Source organism: Pteronotus mesoamericanus, unplaced genomic scaffold, assembly GCF_021234165.1.
Source record: "Pteronotus mesoamericanus isolate MK-2021 breed Mesoamerican mustached bat unplaced genomic scaffold, CSHL_Meso_final contig_52, whole genome shotgun sequence".
Taxonomy (NCBI): Eukaryota; Metazoa; Chordata; class Mammalia; order Chiroptera; family Mormoopidae; genus Pteronotus; species Pteronotus mesoamericanus.
Window position 1 is genome coordinate 9,283,123 of NW_026555189.1, and position 19,477 is coordinate 9,302,599.

At 40.2% G+C, this 19,477-nt stretch overlaps 1 protein-coding gene and 1 non-coding gene across 2 annotated transcripts in view; both read right to left on the reverse strand.

Moving 5' to 3' along the window:
* PKD1L3 (polycystin 1 like 3, transient receptor potential channel interacting) overlaps positions 1–19,477 on the reverse strand; it is a 65,009-nt gene that overhangs the window by 857 nt on the left and 44,675 nt on the right. The window contains 9 exon segments of the mRNA XM_054579234.1: positions 660–791; positions 2,811–2,912; positions 3,910–4,120; positions 5,575–5,735; positions 6,328–6,455; positions 10,059–10,192; positions 11,091–11,406; positions 13,906–14,091; positions 14,700–14,840. Of these exon segments, the coding sequence (XP_054435209.1) occupies positions 660–791; positions 2,811–2,912; positions 3,910–4,120; positions 5,575–5,735; positions 6,328–6,455; positions 10,059–10,192; positions 11,091–11,406; positions 13,906–14,091; positions 14,700–14,840 (1,511 nt within the window).
* On the reverse strand, positions 17,269–17,431 carry LOC129075334 (U1 spliceosomal RNA). Its single transcript, XR_008529638.1, has one exon. It is a non-coding gene; the product is annotated as a U1 spliceosomal RNA (small nuclear RNA).

Sequence of the window (19,477 nt, forward strand, 5' to 3'; positions counted from 1 at the left end):
CTTTAATAATGTGCTGTTAAGCAGAAGCACTCCAATGCCCAATAGCTGTGGGTCAGTTATTTATAGGCCAAAGGCTATTCTTTCTTGGTAAATTGGGTTTCCTAGAAAAGTAATTGACAGAGCTGTGGAGACTAATAAAGGGAATATGCTGATCCTGTGCATCTGCAATCTTAAGAGCAGCTTATAGCTGAGCTTTTCCAGTGGTAGAAAATATTACAGTTTATACAGGTATTCCCCACTTTACGCCACTTCATTTTTAGGAAAGACCTATGTTAGTACCTGTTTTCACTAACCAAGAGATCTGAAGAGGCTTTTCACTTTTATGAAAAAGGCAGAAAAGTGAAACAGCATTCAGTGTCTGCAGTAAGCTGTCAGAGGTAGTGCACACCATGAAATTACACTGCACAGTATTTCTGCTTTACATAAACTGAATATTACATCATTCCTGCTTTTACTGTATGTCAATGTTTTAGGTTTGATGTATTATTTGATAGGTTATTTTGGGGGTGTGGGAAGGCTTACAGACTTTTCCCATGTAAGTTAACAGTGATGGCTTCTTTATGCCCTTTCAGCTTTTGAAAGTTTTTATAGGGATGCACCGTACTTTTGGGTAGGGGGAGAAACCTGTATATAAATTACCAAACCACAGAGTTACCTACCTTAAGGGACTTTCTTTCTTTGCTAAAGGACATCAGAATGGCAGAAACAAAAAGGTTTAGGATCACAAGTATCATCAAGAGGACACTGGCGAGGATCAGGAAGGAGCCCAGGATTGGGTCTAAAGCAATAATCTGGAAAGACAATAAAATACTTTGAGTTTAAACACTGACAGTTTCATTCTTACTTTAAAAATATGTTATATGCTAATGTTTGGGATATAGTCACATAAGAAAACAATGTCTGGTAGAAGCTAGGGAGAAAAGCAGAACTATTAAAAGGGAAAAGAATACTTTTGAGTGGACAAAAGAGCATGAATTACTGATTTGAAGGGTGCCTTCTTCAGGGCTTTTCACAAAAAGAAAACAGGTGAGCTGAAAAATGAAAATGATTCAAAGCCCATGTGAGGTTCGGCAATTTCAGAAAATACAGGGATGGGCAAAATTTATTAATTATTGTATTACATGAAATAAGTTTATTCTTGTATTATTATTGTATTCCTTTCCCTACAGACAACTGTAAACCTACTTTTGCCAACCCGGTATATCTAAACATGGAAGCTTCAAGCAGCAGCAATAACATTTTGAAAGAATAGATACCAGAAATGTCAATGAAAACTATCTCTGCCACTCCAAGAAACTTAGATTCTAAATACAGACCATTCCAATAAAATTTAATAGCCAGAGAAAACTAGGTTTTAAATTAGTATGTTTTTTTCATTGTTATCTTTAAAAGTGTAAATACTGAGTTTTGCTATTTACTTTTCAGCACCAAGAGATCTTTCTGAAATTTAGAACTTAATTAGAATGGTTTCCATAACAGTCTTATTTTAACTTTGGTGTTTATTTTAACAAACGATGTTGATTCTCCAATACTGATGTTATTTTCCCTTGCAATTGGCTCTTTCACTGTCGGCACTTTTAAATAAACCCAGCAACTTAGAGAGTGAATACTTACACTAAATCTCACTGTGGTGGAAATCTACATGTCAAAACATTTCCTAGTCAGTCTATTATCCACTTAAGTAAAAGTACTTAATTATACCCAGTTTGGACATTCTCTGTGATATAAGATTTTTTTCCCCAGTAACTATTATAACTCTAACCCTTTACATTGTATAATTATGATTAGAACAGAAAACTTAAAAAAACACCCAAAAGTAGGTGTTGGCAAAAGTGTATTATGAATCTTCTTTCGTATGTAAAGTGTTCCAGGGCTGAGGACTTCATTCCATAGTGATTGGGGCTAAAACTACAATAAAACAGTCCACCCAGGAAGGTGCCAACTTTCCACATTAGAAACTATTAACCATTTTCATTAGTAACCTTTGAAATCTAGATTATCAGAATGATTAGCCTTAATGAAAATCTCATCAGTTTCGCTAATTTGAACTGCAGGTTTTTTCATCCCTGATCCAATCTCTATATATGCTTGTGCTTTGGACCCAAATCCTCATCTCAGTTTCCTACTTTCTGTTCAATAGAAAGGGATTTGTGTTAGTAGTTCCTGGGGGAAAATAATAGGCTATCTGAAATGAATATTTGTTAACTATAAACAGAAATAGCATAGCTCTTCTGGAACTTACCTCCCTAGCTTTTTAAAAATCACTTCCATGTAATACTTCAGGCCCAGTGTCCTTGGCAATAAGATGAAGTATGTAAGAAGTGAGAGAGGTGGGACCATGTGTTTGGAAAACGACAGATTTCTAAAAGTAATAGCCCACCCAAAAGCTGTATATACCATAAACCAGAATGGCAAAGGATCTACATGTCTCCAATGTGCAGTGGTATAGTAGGGTTGCTTTTGTGAACAGTACTCCCTTTGTTAGATACAGGGTGGGGTAAAAGTAAGTTTACAGTTATTCTTATGGAAAATACTACTACAAGAATAAACTCTGGTTCAGGCTGGGTATCTCAGTTGGTTAGAGCATCATCCTGATGCACGAAAGTTGTGGATTTGATCCCCATTTGGGGCACAGATGGGAATCATCTAATGAATGTATAAATAAGTGGAACAAATTGATGACTCCCTCTCAAAAAATCAGTTAAAAAAAAAACAAAACTTTGTTTCATGTACTCAAAATTGTAAACCTGCTTTACCCTACACTGTGTATTAAAGCAAATAGAGTAGGGAAAACAGGAAAGGGTTTTCACCTCCGTGTAATGAGAGAGTCCCATCAGGAGACCAACAAAAGTCACTGCTGAGCTGAAGAACGTTCGGTATTCAGAAATGTTCCATCCAAACAGCAGGTTAAACTGAAAAGAAAGAAGTGTCAGAGGGTACGGAGCACAGTGGAGGCTATGGCAGTTCTTTCTGTCTTGAGGTGCTTGGTAATGATGAGGTCAACATAGAACCAGTGGAATGGAAATTAAATTCCTTAGTGGCCATCAATTATGCCTAAAAAAATACAAAAAATTCCTTTGTAATCACATAGTGTTTTCATGTAAATTTGACCTTCACATTCCTGTGAGCTAAATTTTATCGCCATTTTTGAGATGAAACAAATGTGATGAGTTGGCCAAAAAGTCTGTTTTTTTCCCCTGTAAAATAAAACACGTTTTTCATTTTTACCAATAACTTTATTGATTTGGGTATTTTGAGTATGTTGGCTATCTCCTGTATGGTATAATGTTGATTGTTCTTAATGTCTCAATTTGATCACTATCAACTTCAGCTGCCTACCTGATTGTGGAGCATTGTCCAGCAAGAAATCTCCAACGTGAAACTTTGGAAACCACTTTTGACACATGCAGTCAGTCAGCACCTTCTCCGTATACTGCACAAATCCTTTATTTTGGGTTTCAGTTGCGTTTTTACCTTTCTTGAAATAATAAAGCATAATATGCCAAAATGTTGCATATTTTCCTCCATCTTCAATATTAAAATGGCTTAACAAAAATTCACCAATTTTGATAAGTTTTTAAAAAAAATGTATGCTGATATGACAACTGTCACAATACAATCTAACAAAATTGTTTCAAATGAAGTTGACAACTAAGCGCTACTAGAGCCATCTCACGGAAAAAACCAAACGAACTTTTTGGCCAACCCAATATGAGTTTTAAGTCATACTCCTAATTAAGTATGGAACTCCAACTAAAACTAGCTTTCTTACTCCACTACATTTTTTCCACCCAGCTCATTGCCAACTTGAACTGATGATTTCCCATATAGTGGCCTTTTCTAAGGGAAGCAACGTGATTCCAAGACCACAGCACTTGGGGAAAGAAAGACACTGCAGTGGGGGCTTACAGCAATGGCATAGCCAGTCAGCAGGATCAGGATAACCAGCAAGAAGCCCACCACCTCATCCCAGGCTTTGTTGAGTGTTCTACTGATGACCTGCAACCGTGGGTTATGATGCATCAGGTTCCATAGCCGAACAGTTGCCAACAGAAGCAGGAAGCCCATGAGGTGAATGACGGCTGAGTTCACTTTTACTGCTTCAGAGAAGTTGATGAACCTGTACCAAAGAAGCCTGGCAGTTATTCAGCAGGAAGTGTATGCCATCATCAACTCCTGTGACGTCAGTTTCTCCAGTGTTCTGCTGCCAAAGTGCAGCAGTTCTGTGAGTCCTATTAGGCGAGATGCTTGTTGCTTTCCAGTGTGGCCTCCTATTTGTGGATATGACAACACTAGCAAAAGAAACATTTGGGGCTGGTGTGGCTCAGTGGATTGAGCGCCAGCATCCAAACTGAAAGGTCACTGGTTCGATTCCCAGTCAGGGCACACGCCTGGGTTGTGGACTTGGCCAGGCCTCCAATTGGGGGTGTGCGAGAGGCAACTGACTTACGTTTCGCTCCCTCTCCTTCTCCTTCCCTTACACTCTTCTCTAAAAATAAATACAATCTTAAAAAAACAAACAAACCTCAAAACATCTGATTGGGAGATTGTATTGAAGAAAACTCAAAATCTGATCTCTAGCAGATTTCTTTACTCCAGTTTCATCCTGGAAGTCAAGACCCAGCCGCCTCTACTTTGGTCTGAGTTAAATTGCTGCTCTGGAAGGCAGATGAATTAACGTAATGAGATGTGCCATTATATTAGTCTGTTTTCTGTAACACTAATCCTGTGGTGTTCTCTGGCAGTAGATAACTGATCCTCTAATAGGTTTAACAGTGCTGAGAGTAGAAAGATGATTAAACTAGAGATAAGGGGTGTTACCAATTAGGAGTTGTTTTTTTTATTAAGGTTTTGTTATTTGAGAAATGCATTCGTAATTTCATGTCACAGCAACTAGGTTTCTGGGAAAGACCTTTGTGATGAACATTTTGGCACTCGGTCACGATTCTTTTAGTGTCTAAGACCAAGGCAATGAATGGCACACAGCAGGCTGGACCTCAGCTGCCAGCGTCATTCAAACTGCACAGACCCACTGCTCCTGCATAAACAACTTTCATAGGCCTCCCTGGGACACTGCCTTGGTCTTAAACAGATCAGTGGTCCAGGCTGTTGACCACTGAATGGTTAGAGAAGCACTTCATGACCGTATTTGATCTTGGGCATAGATGCTGTTCTTCATGAGAAAGACCAGAGAAGGAGCCCAAAGGGGCACCAGAATGTCTCAGTATGGATGAATGTCCGTACCCAGAATGCAGCCTGCTTTTGATTTAAAGTATGTATGTACTATCTGTTGTGGTTTTATTTAAAGAATGATCATTTTTCATGCCTTAGTTCTTATTCCTTGACTAGGGTGCAAAATAATGACCAGTCCAGGCCTTTGCTATGTGAACTGCTGAAGAGCTTTTCAACGTGATAAGCTTCTAGTTAATTGTTTTCTCTGCTGTGGACATTATACAAAAATACAGATTTGGTACAGCAGTGGCAGAAGAGGGGAAGTTTGAGAGAATTCTTGTGTGTAGTCAGGAAACTGGACATTGAGGAGGAATATCCTGTTCCTCTCAGGCGCCCTCTTACCTGTCATGGTCATGGCGGTATTGTGCCATGTTTTTCTTATGTAGAGAAATAAGCTTCACGTCAAGCACCAAGATGGCAAAGCTAATAAGGATTATGCTCATGTCCAGAATGTTTTTCTTCCTTGTGAGGAACCTCCATCCCTGCTGTTTCAGCCGGCAACCCTAGACAGACACCACAGTCACTACTGCCTGCCTGCAAGACCAGCTGCGTCTCCCCTGTGAAGTGGTATGGACACTGGCAACACACTCAGCTGGAGACCTGTCAGCTCTACCCTGGACACAGTGGGTTATGGTCTTGTTTCTGCTCTGAAGTCACTCAGAGCTGCTACTTACTAAAAAGCTGGCCTCTAATACAACTTTATTCTTGTTGCTTAAGCTTAATAAAAAAGTTTCTAAATTACCAAGTCTGAAAATTTTTAAAAACTGAAAATGAAACTGTGTTTGGCTTAGGATATATTATCTTTTGGGTACAGTAATGAGTATTTTTAAGTATTTGCTCTGTCATACTTCCAGTCTCTGCTATTGCCTTATATGGGGGTAATACAACTGTACAAAAAATAATACTCTTTCTACAGACTTAATTTTTTGACTCTTGCAAAGTGGAAGAGCTAACTTTGTGCAAAACCAGCTGGTTTTTAACTGAAGTCAAACTTCTGGAAAGGACCAAAATCATAGCTGTAATTCAAGCAATAGCTCGTTGTGCCGCTCATTGTGCAAGCTTGAGACTCTCTTAGATCTAACATTTCCAGCTCACCTGTATGAAGCCATAGTAACCGACTAGGAGATAACAGACGACTTGTGAGATGACAGACCATGCAAAGTCCTTCTTTGATGTGTGAAGAAAAGATAAAGTGTCCAGTCTTACAGAGGCAAAGAAAGCACCTGTGAAAAAACAGAATGAAGAGTCTTTACAACTTTTGCCTTTTCCCTTCAAACTCTGTCTTTGAAATAACCTCAACTGTACCTATATCATTAATTTAAAACGTCCTTGAGTTTCTAAGCTCAGTATTTCCTCTAGAGGTGTCATGAATATTTAATGAGATTGTGTGTGAAAAGCTATTGGAGAAATGTGGTGATTGAATTAAAAGTCAGTAGAGGGAGATGATACTGGTGATCCCACCTGGAGGGCAGTGTCAGTGACCTGCCAGCTGTCCCAGGTGTTACCCTTGCCAAGTTAGAAAAGCTGCAGAGACAGATGCACTGCTGCAGTGCGATGTTTTAGAGCAAGAACTGGTGACTGCAATGTAAAGCAGGGACAACGGCGTTAAATGTTAAGTGTGGCACTTTTGTTTAAAGCTATTTAAAATACATCTTCAGAAATTAGCGTGATTAAAATGCTTTGAAACATTTCAAATTTATTTTCTGTGTGTAAAGCATTAATACTGTCCCATGAATACTAACGGTATCCCATGAACACTCAGGTGTTTGTATGACAATGGACTTTTAAAGCTTCAGCCTCCACCTAGAAACGCAGTAATACTGTTGAAGTTTTATGAAAGCATGAAAGATCTTGTGAATATAGTTTTTCATAAAGCCCCTAAATACTAGAATTAAGATGCACCCCTTGTAGTAGAAAGCACATTTTAAGACAAAGAAATTCCTACTTCACATAGCCAGCTCTCAAGATTGGGACTTTCCCTTTGTTTATTTTACTCCTGCCTATTTTTTTGGTAGTTACTAACAATAAAAACCCTATGAAGACTCTCCAGTAGTCTTCATGCTTCATTTAGAAGTATAAGAGAAGTGGTCCACTCTGTGTGGGTCTGGGAAGAAAGGATTCCTGATCAGGAATGAAAACCTGGTGGTAAATGGAAAGACACTGGTGGGCAGATTTTGTGGGGGAAGAGGACGGAGGAGAAAGGGAACAGGATTAGTACAGCCTTCCTGTTAAAGGCGGGGAAACTGAATATACCAGGTTGCCTCCAGCACCTTTCAAAATGCCACTACAATGACAATGAAGGAATTAAAAATGACAAAGAAGAGGAGAGCAAATGAGAGTGACAAACTGTTGGAAGCTGGAAAATAGATGCATGACACCAACTCAGCAGATTCAAGAAAGCAGAAACCTAAGCAGGAAACCCAGAGGCAAGCCAGTTCTTACCACAAACCCTGGAAAGGCTGAGAATTGAGAGGCCTCAGGTACCTCCGAAGGTAGAGGGTCAAGTAGAACCAAAAATAGAACAGGTTGCAAGTCTGAACATAAGCAACTAGATCCCAGATTTCCTCTCTTCCTGTCACAACCAGATATTTGCCACCCGCCCTGCCTTCCACTACCCTAGTGAGGAACTAGAGAGAATCTGAACTCAAGAGGCACCAGGTGCATCTGCAATGCTACCGGAAAAGGGGATTAAGAGAAAGTTTACATACTGCTTGGTGAGACCCTTCCCAGAGCCCTTCCCTCAACTGGCTCTGAGAAGTCTAACAGGCTTACTAGCCTCAAGGCAGGAGTTTGAAGGGTCCCTCTCTGAAAACTGCCCAAGAGAGAAGCCATACATACCAGTTGACAAGGTCTATGCATACAGAGCTGATCAGCATTTTTTGTTTGTTTTTGTTTTACTGCCTCTTAAATATGAAAGAATAGCCTCTTTCTTTCTAAATAGATGTTTAAACCTCTAACACTGAAAACTGGAGATCAAAATACAAGGTCTGGCAGAAGTAATGTCTGCTTGAATGTGGCTGGTAGAGTGATAATATGGGGGTAATAATTTATAGTTTTAATATGAACATTGCACCTAAAATGTCATATGGGTGTGATATTGTTATGTCACAGGATTACATGCTTACGATTTTGTAAAAAAACAGGGGCATTACTTGCGCAGGACCCTGTATATTAAATAAATGAAAAGCTCAGAGGAATTAAGAGAAAGTGAAGGAGCTGATAAAAACAAATGAACCTATAGAATCCTCAGAGTGTTGAAAGGATACTGATTCCATAATAGAACAACAGGAGACTATGAAAAATAAATGAGAACACCTACAATTTTTGGAAATTAAAATAAAAATGAAAATTCAAATGGTTTAGAAAATGAAGTGATCTCAAAGAAATTAGAAGGAAAAGATGGAAAAGCAAAAGAAAATCAGAGGATCAGCCCAGAATGTTGTGGGCTCAGTGCACTGAACCATGGTCTCCGAACCAAGAGGTCACCAGTTCGATCCCCAATCAGGGCATATGCCTGGGTTGGAGGCCAGTTCCCCAGCTGGGGGCGCTCAAGAGGCAACCAATTGATGTTTCTCTTGCACATCGATGTTTCCCTCTCTTCCTCCCTTCCCCTCTCTCTAAAAATAAATAAATAAAACCTTTAAAAAAGAAAAACAGAGGATCAGTCCAGGTGTTCCTACCTCAAAATCCTAGGGATATCAGAAAAAGAAAGAACAGGAGAAAAGAAAATGTCTCAAAACTTGAGGACACGGTCCCAGTTTAAAGGACTCATTATGAGGTCAATCAGGTCCTTTCATAAGGACCAAGAGACAGTTCTAAAAACTTGTGAGTGGGAACATCATCATACTGATTAACAATAGTGTGAAAAGTTCAAGGGAATGGACTATATTTTTCAAAATTCTGTGAAAAACAATTGTATCCAGTCAAACTAGCAATCACATGTGATACAAAAATTTTTGTGGACATGCAAGACTCAAGTAATTCCCTTGTACCCTGCCAGGAAGTTATTATAGGATGTGCTTCAGCAAAATGAGAAAGTATAAACCGAGAGAGGAAGATGTGGGATCTAGGAGAAAGGGAACCCAGCAGAGGAGAGGCAAATTAATCCCCGGTGGGACAGACGGTGAGGGGAGGGTCGGGGTAAGGGCTCCAGGACAGGCCCAGAGAGCAACCGGCCCGGGCTGTGCTAAAAGGGTGGGGGGCCCAGAGAGGGCGACTCTGAAGGACAGAATGATAGCGATACTTTTGAAAAGAATGAGATTTTTATTTCTAGGATGAGTTTGATTCATCTCCGATGATAGAATGCATGCAAAACCAAGCAAACAAACAAAAAGAAATAATAATAAACTAGGGGAAACAAACGGTTGTGAAAGATAGGAAACTGAATTGTAATATATGGCTCATCTTTGGAAAATATCACAATAATGGAAATAATCAAACTATATCGCTATATTGGGAAAATGAGGGAAAAGAAATGGGAGGGTGGGGGGCGTGTGTGTGTGTGTGCATGTGTGTGTTTATTTTAGGGATGTGTATGGGTATAAGTTAAATCCTCATTGTTATAAAAAATACATACTTTCTAAATTGGAAGATTCATGAAATAGCTAATAAGCACATTGATTTTAAATTCCAGAATCTTGAAAGTAGCAGTTTCTGGGGTATAGGAATGAAGTGGAGAATAAGGACTGCTAGCTTTTGTCTTGAATTATGTGACTTTTAAAATTATATTCTGTAATAACTTTAATTAAAATAGTTTTCTAATGGTATAAGAAATTGGGACTTCTGAGATACCCAGGTCAGAGGGAGGAGAGGAGAGGTCTTCGTACCCACACTGTTGGATTCCAAAATCAGGGTCACTGCACAGAACAGGTTCACATTAGCATTGAAGACCACAAATTCCACGAAGAGGCTTTTGGTGCGACGGTCTAGCCAGTGGCTCTGCTCAAGGTGCTGCAGGACTCTGGAAAGACAGAGGGGGGCAGGGCTGCTGCTCTCTCCACTCGACCCTGCAAAGTAGGAAAACGCCCTGGCATTGCCAATGTTACGCATTCCAACTGGGAAGCTCTGTTTCCCAGGCTAGTTTTCCTGTGCAATATTTATAATTACTAATGCCCAAAGTTGTCATTAGTGATACCATGAATATCAATTTAGAAGGCTATAAAAATGAAAGTTTTCACCATAGTAGTCACACTAAGTAGTTAAATGTTCAAGAACATATATTTGGCATTTAAGGCCTGAGGCAGAATTTTATATGCGGCTATGTCAACTCTCTGAAGTGTTAAAGGCTATGCTTTACTAATAGTTACTCAGTTTTGAGAGTTGTAAGGGGTGAAATGTCATTTGATTGGCATTATGTCGTATTAGTTTCTTGCTATAAACTTAAATGAAGAGATAGTTATTTTAATTTAGAGTTTTTCATACATAATGACAAAGACTCAGGACTTATATACAAAACCACTCTGTAAGCATGGCAATTTATCTTCGGCATTTGAATTATTTTGAATTGATCATGGTTCTCAGTGCAGGGCAGTGTTTTCTCTCATGAATGGAGAGCGCAGGCTGCCCAAGCTTGAGCTCCCTGAGTTCACCAGCAGCTAGGATTGAAACAGATACATTTTTCCAGATGACAGAAGACATGGGATTTGGCAAACTGCCAAACTAAAATATACCTGTAGTTTGAGGTTGAACACATTTTTAAACTAATACTTAAATTTCCTTAAAAGTCTAAAATAAAAGTGTCCACAAGTATTATAGTAGCTGCCAAAACTATTCAAGTGGGTCCTTCATTCCTACTTTGTCCTAAGAATGGACAGGAGCAAACATCTTGGTGCCCTTGTTCGGGCCTCAGGGTCACTCACCCAGCTGCAGTACTGGAGTTTCTTCCAAGTCTGACAACGTATCCTCCTCCTGGGTAAGTGGCAAATTCCCCTCGGATGGGAGAGCCGCCCGGTGTCTCCTGATTCTGATAATGCCAAATGCTGTCTGAGTCTGTGTTGTTTGTCTCCAGGGGCCTCCAGTTCACCCCATAGTTCTCCGTATCCTCCAGATCTGGGTGAGATGGCTTCACTTGCTCTTGGGGAGACACTTTTGTTGGAAGGACTGTAGCACCAGGAGTTCGAGTCTGACGAAGCAGAACATTGCCCACAAGAAAGGAGTTCCCATCAGTAACAAATCCTAATGAGAGAGTGCAGGAATCCACTGTAAAAATTGCCTCATTAAGTTAATGATAAAAAGAATGCAGTTTCACCACTATTTTAAAAAACATTTTTGGCTCTGATGGGTGTGGCTCGGTGGATTGAGCGCCGGCCTGTGAACTGGAAAGTCACCAGTTTGATTCCAGTCAGGGCACATGCCTGGGTTGCAGGCCAGGTCCCCAGTTTGGGGTGTGAGAGAGGCAACTGATCAATGTATCTTTTGCACATCATGTTTCTTTTCTTTTTCCCTCCCTTCCTCCATTCTAAAAAAAAGTAAATAAATGAAATCTTTTTAAAAAATTTAAAAAATTTTGGAGTTTCTAGCTAATGCAGCAAGATTTAAGAAAAAATGAGAGGTATAAAAAAGGAGGAAGTGAAATTATAACTTTTAGATAATGATCTACATATGCTGTGTAGGTAACAGTCTAGGTAGAGCATTATAATCAACTGAAATCAACTGCTTGATGTCAGCAAGATGGTGGAATAGGAGGTCCCTTCCTTGCATCTGTCCTTGACTGTAATTCTGCAGCCATTCACATACAAAAGTGCCTTCGTGGGAGTCTGGGGATTTAGGCAGGTGAATGTGAAACTCTGGTGGAGTCCAAGACCAGCAAGGTCCATTGTGAGAAGGCAGGTCCCCACGTGGCTGATTACCAATTGTGGGCCTGGCGCCAGATCTAGAAATGGCTTTGTCCTCCTGTGGACTTAGCTACAGTGCCATGTGACCTCAGTCCTGCCACCAGCACCACAGTCCGAGGGACCGAGGAGGGGTCACTCCTGCCTGTGCCTCAGAGAACAGGCCTGCAGACATGAGTCCTGGACGGTGGACTGACAGCAGCTGGGACTGAGTCCCAGCCCCGGTCCCAGCCATGGCCAGAAGTCCCGAAGAGGACTTCTTCTGTTGGGAGAGGGCCAGCTCACCCAACAGGCTGCCTGAAGACCCCGAAACAGCCCTGTAACTTACCACACCAAAAGCAAAGCTTAATTTTGTGAGATGAAAATGTTAATTAACTTAATGGTGGTAATCATACAATGTAGTTGTATATAAAAATACCATATTGTACCTTAAACACATGCAATTTTTGTCCCTTATACTTCAGTAAATCTGGGGAGGGAAAAGATAACCTAAAAACTATTACAAAAGACAAGCAAGGTGGCTGGGTACTAAATATAGAGAAATCAATATCCTTCACATGTCCAAATAGTATTTACTTAGGAGTTATAGAAAAATACAAGATCTCATTTACAAAAGATAAAATGAACCTAACAACAGATGTGCAAGAATTATATGAAAAGCAATTTTGAATATTACTGAAGATGAGATGAGAATAGAAAAACATACCATATTCCCAGATAGGAAGAGAACATTATAAAGATATTGATTCTCTAAATTAAATTTTTAAGTTCATAGTTCGTATCCATGTGAGTATTTAAATCTGTATCTACAACTAAAGAAGCTCTTAATACATAAAGGTTCCTATTTACCAAAACACGCAAACAAAACTGAGCAGCCCAGTGAAAGATGGGCAAAGATTATGGAATGAGAGTCATTCATTTTTTCTTTCAGCCAACATGCATCAAGTGAACACAAATAGCAGGTCTTGTTCCAGGTGCCGGGAACACAACACTGGATGGAAGAGTGTGCCAGTCCACAGAGAGTTTACATTGGGGGAGGGAGAGAGACAGACAATAACCAAGCAATATCCAGGTAATGAAGAAAAATTAAGTAGGACGGAAGGACAGAGAGTGTTCTGTGAGGACGGGGCCGTGCTATTCACTCAGGAAGAGTGATTAAAGAAAGTTTCTCTGCAGCGGTGGCTGATTAGAAGCTTGGTGCCCAGCCCCGGCTGGTGTGGCTCAGTGGATTGCACGCAGGCCTGTGAGCTGAAAGCATGCCAAATCCTCGTGATGGTGAGGTTCTTTGAAGATACAGTCCATATTATATCCATCTTTTTATCATTCACTCCTAGGACAGTTGCCAGCATATCAGGTGTTCAAAACATATTTGTGCAACTGAACTGGATAACCCCACACAAGAAAAGTTATACAAACACATCGAAGAGTTGGAAAAGATTGCACATGAAGCAATATATCAAATGTCCTCTGGTGCAGAGATCTTTCTGGTTACACAGCTCTTCTGGTTCTGTGCTCACTGAACAACCTCATCAGCTACATGTGGTTCCCTCCTTCACAAAGAGGCGACCAGTCGCAGGGATCACTCCCACCCCTTGTCATGCTGCAGGTGAACACAGCAGTGGGAATCGGCCCCATGGGCCTGATCGCCCTTGACTAGAGGTGGGAACCTGAGCCTGCTTCGCTGAGGTCCAGGGAGTGGAAGCCTTGGGGTGCCCACCGGGGTGCAGCCATGTGGAAAACGCCAGCTGACCTTCTGCTGGTGTTCTAACATGTCATGGTAGGGCGTTTGGAAAACTAACTGCTCCCCACATTTGCATGGCTGGGCCCAGGACAGTATTCTTACCTCTGTAATCCCCATACAGGTTAGGAAGGAGCGTGTGAGTGGCCCAGGGGTAGAAATGCTTCAGAAGTTTGATCTCTGAGAAACGGTGAGAAAAGCTCTTCTGGAGAGCTTGATGGAGGTGAAACCTACTGGAGTTCTGTGTGGAGTTGACTGCGATCATCAACAGGACAAGGAAGAGGATTTGTACTATTGTAGAACAGGAAAAAAAAAAAAACAGGCCAAAACATTTGACTGTTAGTGATAATCAATATATATATATCTATATATTTCTTCTCAGAATTATTCTGACACTAATTAGAAATTTTAGTTAAGATACATAAAATCCCACACAAAACTTTTGTATTTTAGTTCTTAGAACTAAATGCCCCCTGTCAGACCTCCCCCCTCTCAAGTCTGTGTTCACAGGAAAGGAAGGCAAAGCAAAAATGATCTGTCTTCTTTGGGTCATGGAACCCAATAATGCCAACACTTGCTGTGTTGAACAGCTACCGTGCACTTACAGGAGAGTCATTTTTCAAAGCATATTTATTTTTCCTCCACTCTGTGAAGTATGTAGATCAAGTTTTGCTATTGCATTCTGCAGGTACAGAAAGTGACTTATTCAAGCACACAGATCTCAAGACCCCAGGAGTCTTTCCATTTACCATAACACCTTATTTACTGGAATCCAGAATTTTTCAATATGAACATACTATGCCTTTCCCCTGCCACATTTCCCATTTTATTCCCACTCCCTGCCATCCTTGTTGGGCACTGTGCTGCAGTAACAACATGCTGCCATTTCCTCTCCATACCCAAAATATCTCCTGTCAGCTTGAAGAGTTTCTTCTCTTTCAAGGTTCTTTCTGGGCGCTTAACTGGATTGTTCATAGCTGGGGCTATGTAGATGGGGTTCCTCTTGTCTCTTGAACCAGATAATGATGAAGAACATTTTGCTATAAAAAATTCAAATATAGGCCAAAAAATGTTATATTTCTTTATCCATCAATGTTTGCTGAGTATCTATTATGAGTACCCGAGTACCTCCTATTAAATGTTGAAGATACAAGGAAAAAAAAAGCTAACTAAGCAGAGATTTTCCAATTATCATGAAGGACTTCTTTAAAAACATTCCAATCCATCAGGAACTGATACTTTTATAAAGTATAATAAAAATGAATTAGTAGAAAAATGAAGTAGAACAGCAGCCTATAAAACAATGGGCCTACAAAATTAGAGCCAGGCCTAAAGTTAAGTCTGTTCAATTGCTATAAAAGTTTCAAAATTGCCTACTTTCCATTTCTGTACTTATCTTGGACTAGAAACAGTTCCAGTCAGTGAGCACATGTTGGAAGCATAATCTGAGGTGTTTCTCAAATTTTACTATATATAGGAATCAATTGGCAATTTTGTTAAGTGCAGACTGTAGGTTGAAGCTAAGATTCTGTATTTCTGACAATTTCCAGGACATGTTGATGTTATTAGTCATAACATTCACCACCACAGAACTAATCCTATTTTACATTCTATTTGAAGCAACGCTAGTGACAACCCTAATTATCATCACTGGCTGAGACAAACAGAGCGACTAAATGCGGGACTTCACTTCCTGTTTCACACACTAGTGGGACGACTTCTGCCCCTTATCACACTAATCTATATTTAAAACCTTACGGGCTCTTTAAATTCCTATTACTCCAATACTGAATTCTACCTCAGCCTCCTTTTTGATCTAACATTTTTCTATGACTAGTATGAATAATAGCATTTACAGTGACAATGCCTCTCTATGGCCAGCATTTATGACTCCCAACAGTACACAGAGAAGCCCCCATTGCTGGCTCTATACTCTGGCAGCTGTATTACTTACACTAGAAAGCTGTGGTTTGCTATGAGTCACAATAACGCTAACCCTCCTAACAGACTTTATAGCATACCCCTTCCTGATACCATCCTCCTGAGACAGTTATGACCAGTTCTTCTACGTCAGACAGGCTTCAAGTCACTCATCGCGTACTCCATCAGCCACACAGCTCTAGTAATTGCAGCCATCCTTATTCAAACTCCAGGAAGCTTTAGCATGGGGCCACTGCCCTGCTAGTCACACACAGCCTTACATCCTCACTCAGTACCACTCGCCCTGGCAAACTGAAATGATGAACGAATCCATAGCCAGACTATAACGTCCTTCTACTGAGAGCAGCATGATGACTCCTAGCAAGTCTTACTAACCAAGCTTTACCCCCAGCAACACTTTATTTGGGGAGTTCTTCAAAGTTCTATCAACATTCTCATGGTCTAATATGTCTATCACTCTCAAAGGAGCCAACATTGTTATTACCGCTCTACACTCCCTCTAAATACTAATTAAGACACAACGAGTGGCATGCATCATAGTGACAACAGTAAACCACCCTCCCCACAAGAAAATACCCTCACAACTGCACACTTGCTGCCTCTTCTGTTCCTGCCCACCAACCCTAAAGTCATTTGGGGAACTTTGTACTATAAATACTATAAATATAGCTTAATGAAGACATTAGATTTTAAACTGAATCAAAGAAACTAAAAATTCGTATTTGCTGAAAAAGTATGTAAGAACTGCTAATTCCGTGCATGTACACGTGCGCACGCACGTGCGTGCACACATACACACCCCTCCTTCTCACCCCTCCCTTCCACTCCTTCACCTCCCCACCCCCCAGTATGGCCTTTTCAATCTTTTGAAGGACAGAAATTATCCATTGGTCTTGGGAACTAAAAATTGGTGCAACTCCAAATACAAGAAATAGTTTCTATTTGCTGCAATACTAATTTTTCTACTTGTACTAATCCTACCAATCATAGCAACCATTTCTAGTATCTACAAAAGCAAGATGTATCCTCATTATGTAAAAACTACAATTTTACTAGCCTAATTCCAATGAAGATTATCCATCTGGACCAAGAAATAATTATCACAAATTGATGCTGAATAACTACTCAAACTCTAAAAATCACACTCAGCTTCAAGCTAGACTACTTTTCAATAATATTTATATCAGTGGTGCTATTCATCACATCATCAATCATAAAATCCTCAACATGGTATATACACTCAGATCCCATTATTAATCATTTTTTTAAAATACGTCCTTATAGTTATAATACTAATCTTAGTCACCAGTAACAATCTTTTTCACTGGTCATTGGACGCGAAGGGCCGGGAATTACGCCATCCCTACTAACTGGACGATGGCATGGCCGAGCAGACACACACACTGCTGCTCTCCAAGCAACTGCACATCGTTTCATCAGGGACGTCAGATTCCCTGTGTCAGTGGCAAGATTCTGGTTTAATTTTGGCTCATGAGATCTGCAGCAGCTCTTTTATTTCCCTCCCCGCAGGGGAGAGCGTGAACGCAGTCCCCCACCACCGCAAGTTATGCAGTCACGTTTCCCACATTTGGGGACATCGCAGGGGTCAGCACATCCTGAGCGCAATGGACAAGCCTCGCCTGGAAAAACCACCTTCGTGATCATGGTATTGCCCCTGCCAGGTAAGTCTGCAACAGATCTTTTTACTCAAACTTAACAATACTAATTTCCCACTGGCTGGGCTCCTCCTAAGCTGCAACCAGAAAATGCACCTGACTCAGACTTCACCCATAACCATTTTCCACTACAGCAGAGCCTACACCCTCCTGCCCCAGCCCTACTCCATCCACTCAAGTATGAGAGTCATAGCAGGAATTTTCCTACTAATCTGACTTTATTCATTAACAGAAAACAAGCTTATCCAAACAGCAGGATGCCTAGGAGCCATTGCCACATTATTCACTGCAATCTGAGCTCTTACTCAAAAGGAATTTAAAAAATCATTGCCTTGTCTAACTCAAGCCAATTAGGCCTAAGAATAGTGACCACGAGCATTTCTCCATATCTGCACACATGCATTCTTTAGAGCAATGCTACTCTTATGTTCTGGGTCTATTATTCATAACCTAAACGATGAACGAGGTATCAGAAAAATAGGTGGTTTATTCAAACATTACCCTTCGCCATGACTGCACTCATCATCGGAAGTCTAGTGCTCACAGGAACGATTTCCTCACAGGATTCCACTCCAAAGACGTTTCCAGGCCGTTACTATGTCAGGTACCAATGCTGGCGCCGCCCTGCTAATTACTCTCGTTGCCACACCCATGACAGCTGTCTACAGTACTCGAATCATCTTTGTACTCCTAGGACAACCATGCTTTCCTACCCTCATCGTAGAATAACCCTTCCCTAACAAATTCTATTAAATGTCTCTTAATTGAAAGCATCTTTGCTGGTGTCTTTATTTCCAACATTAATACCCCAACAACTACTCCACAGACAACTATGCCTTACCCTCTGAAACTAACAGACCCAGCCATAACTGTACTAGGTTTTGTTCTGGCATTTGAACTCAACCTTATACATAAAATCTAAAATTAATTGTCTTTCAAACCTATTCAAATTCTCCAATCTTCTTGGATATTTTCCAATTATCGTTTACCATCTCTCACCTTTACTGAACTTAGCAGCAAGCCAAAAATCAGCATCACTATTGCTCAACCTAATTTGACTAGAAAATGCTTTACCAAAATTAATCTCCCAATTCCAAATAGAAGCTTCTACACTAGCATCCAACCAAAAAGGCCTGGTCAAATTGTACTTCTGTTTTCTGATTACATTGACCATAAGCTTGACTATATTTAGTGTCCATGAGTAATTTCTATAATAACAATGACTCCAATAAGCAAGTACCAACTTGTTATTACCACCAATCAGGTAGTATATCTATATAAAGCAGCAATACCCACATAGCTTCCTTACTAAAAAATCCAGAATCTCCAGTATCATAAATAGTCCAATTCTCTCGCCCATTAAACTTAAAACACCACCTCCACCACCTCACTTTTTAGTACACATAAAATGAATATAATTTCTGTATTTAAACCAGAGAGAAATGCTCCCAGGACTGTTTTATTAGAAACTCACACCTCAGGATATTGCTCAGTAGCCATAGCTGTTGTATAATCAAAGATTACCAACATTCCCCAAATATATTAAACATATTATCAAGCCTAAAAAAGACCCATCAAAATTCATCACAATCCCACAAACAACCCCTCCAAGTCCAATCAACTCAAGTGTCCCATAGGCTGGTAAGGGTTTTGAAGAAAACCCTACAAAACTAACCACAAAAGTAGTACTTAAAAGAAGTAACATCATCATTATTCTTACATGCAATCTATCCATGACCAATGAAATGAAAAGTCATCATTGTATTTCTTTTTTTTTTAAAGGTTTTTAAAAAGATTTTATGTATTTATTTTTAGGGAGAGGGGAAGGGAGGGGGAAAGAGAAGGAGCGAAACATTGATGTGCAAGAGATACATCAACCAGTTGCTGCTCTCATGCTCCCAACTGGGGGACCTGGACTGCAATCCAGGCATGTGCTCTAACTGGGACTCTAACCAGCAACCTTTGGTTTGCAGGCTGGCGCTCACTCCACTGAGCTGTACCAGCTAAGGCATCACTGTATTCCTTAATTTTTAAAAAGTTATTTATTGATTTTTAGGGAG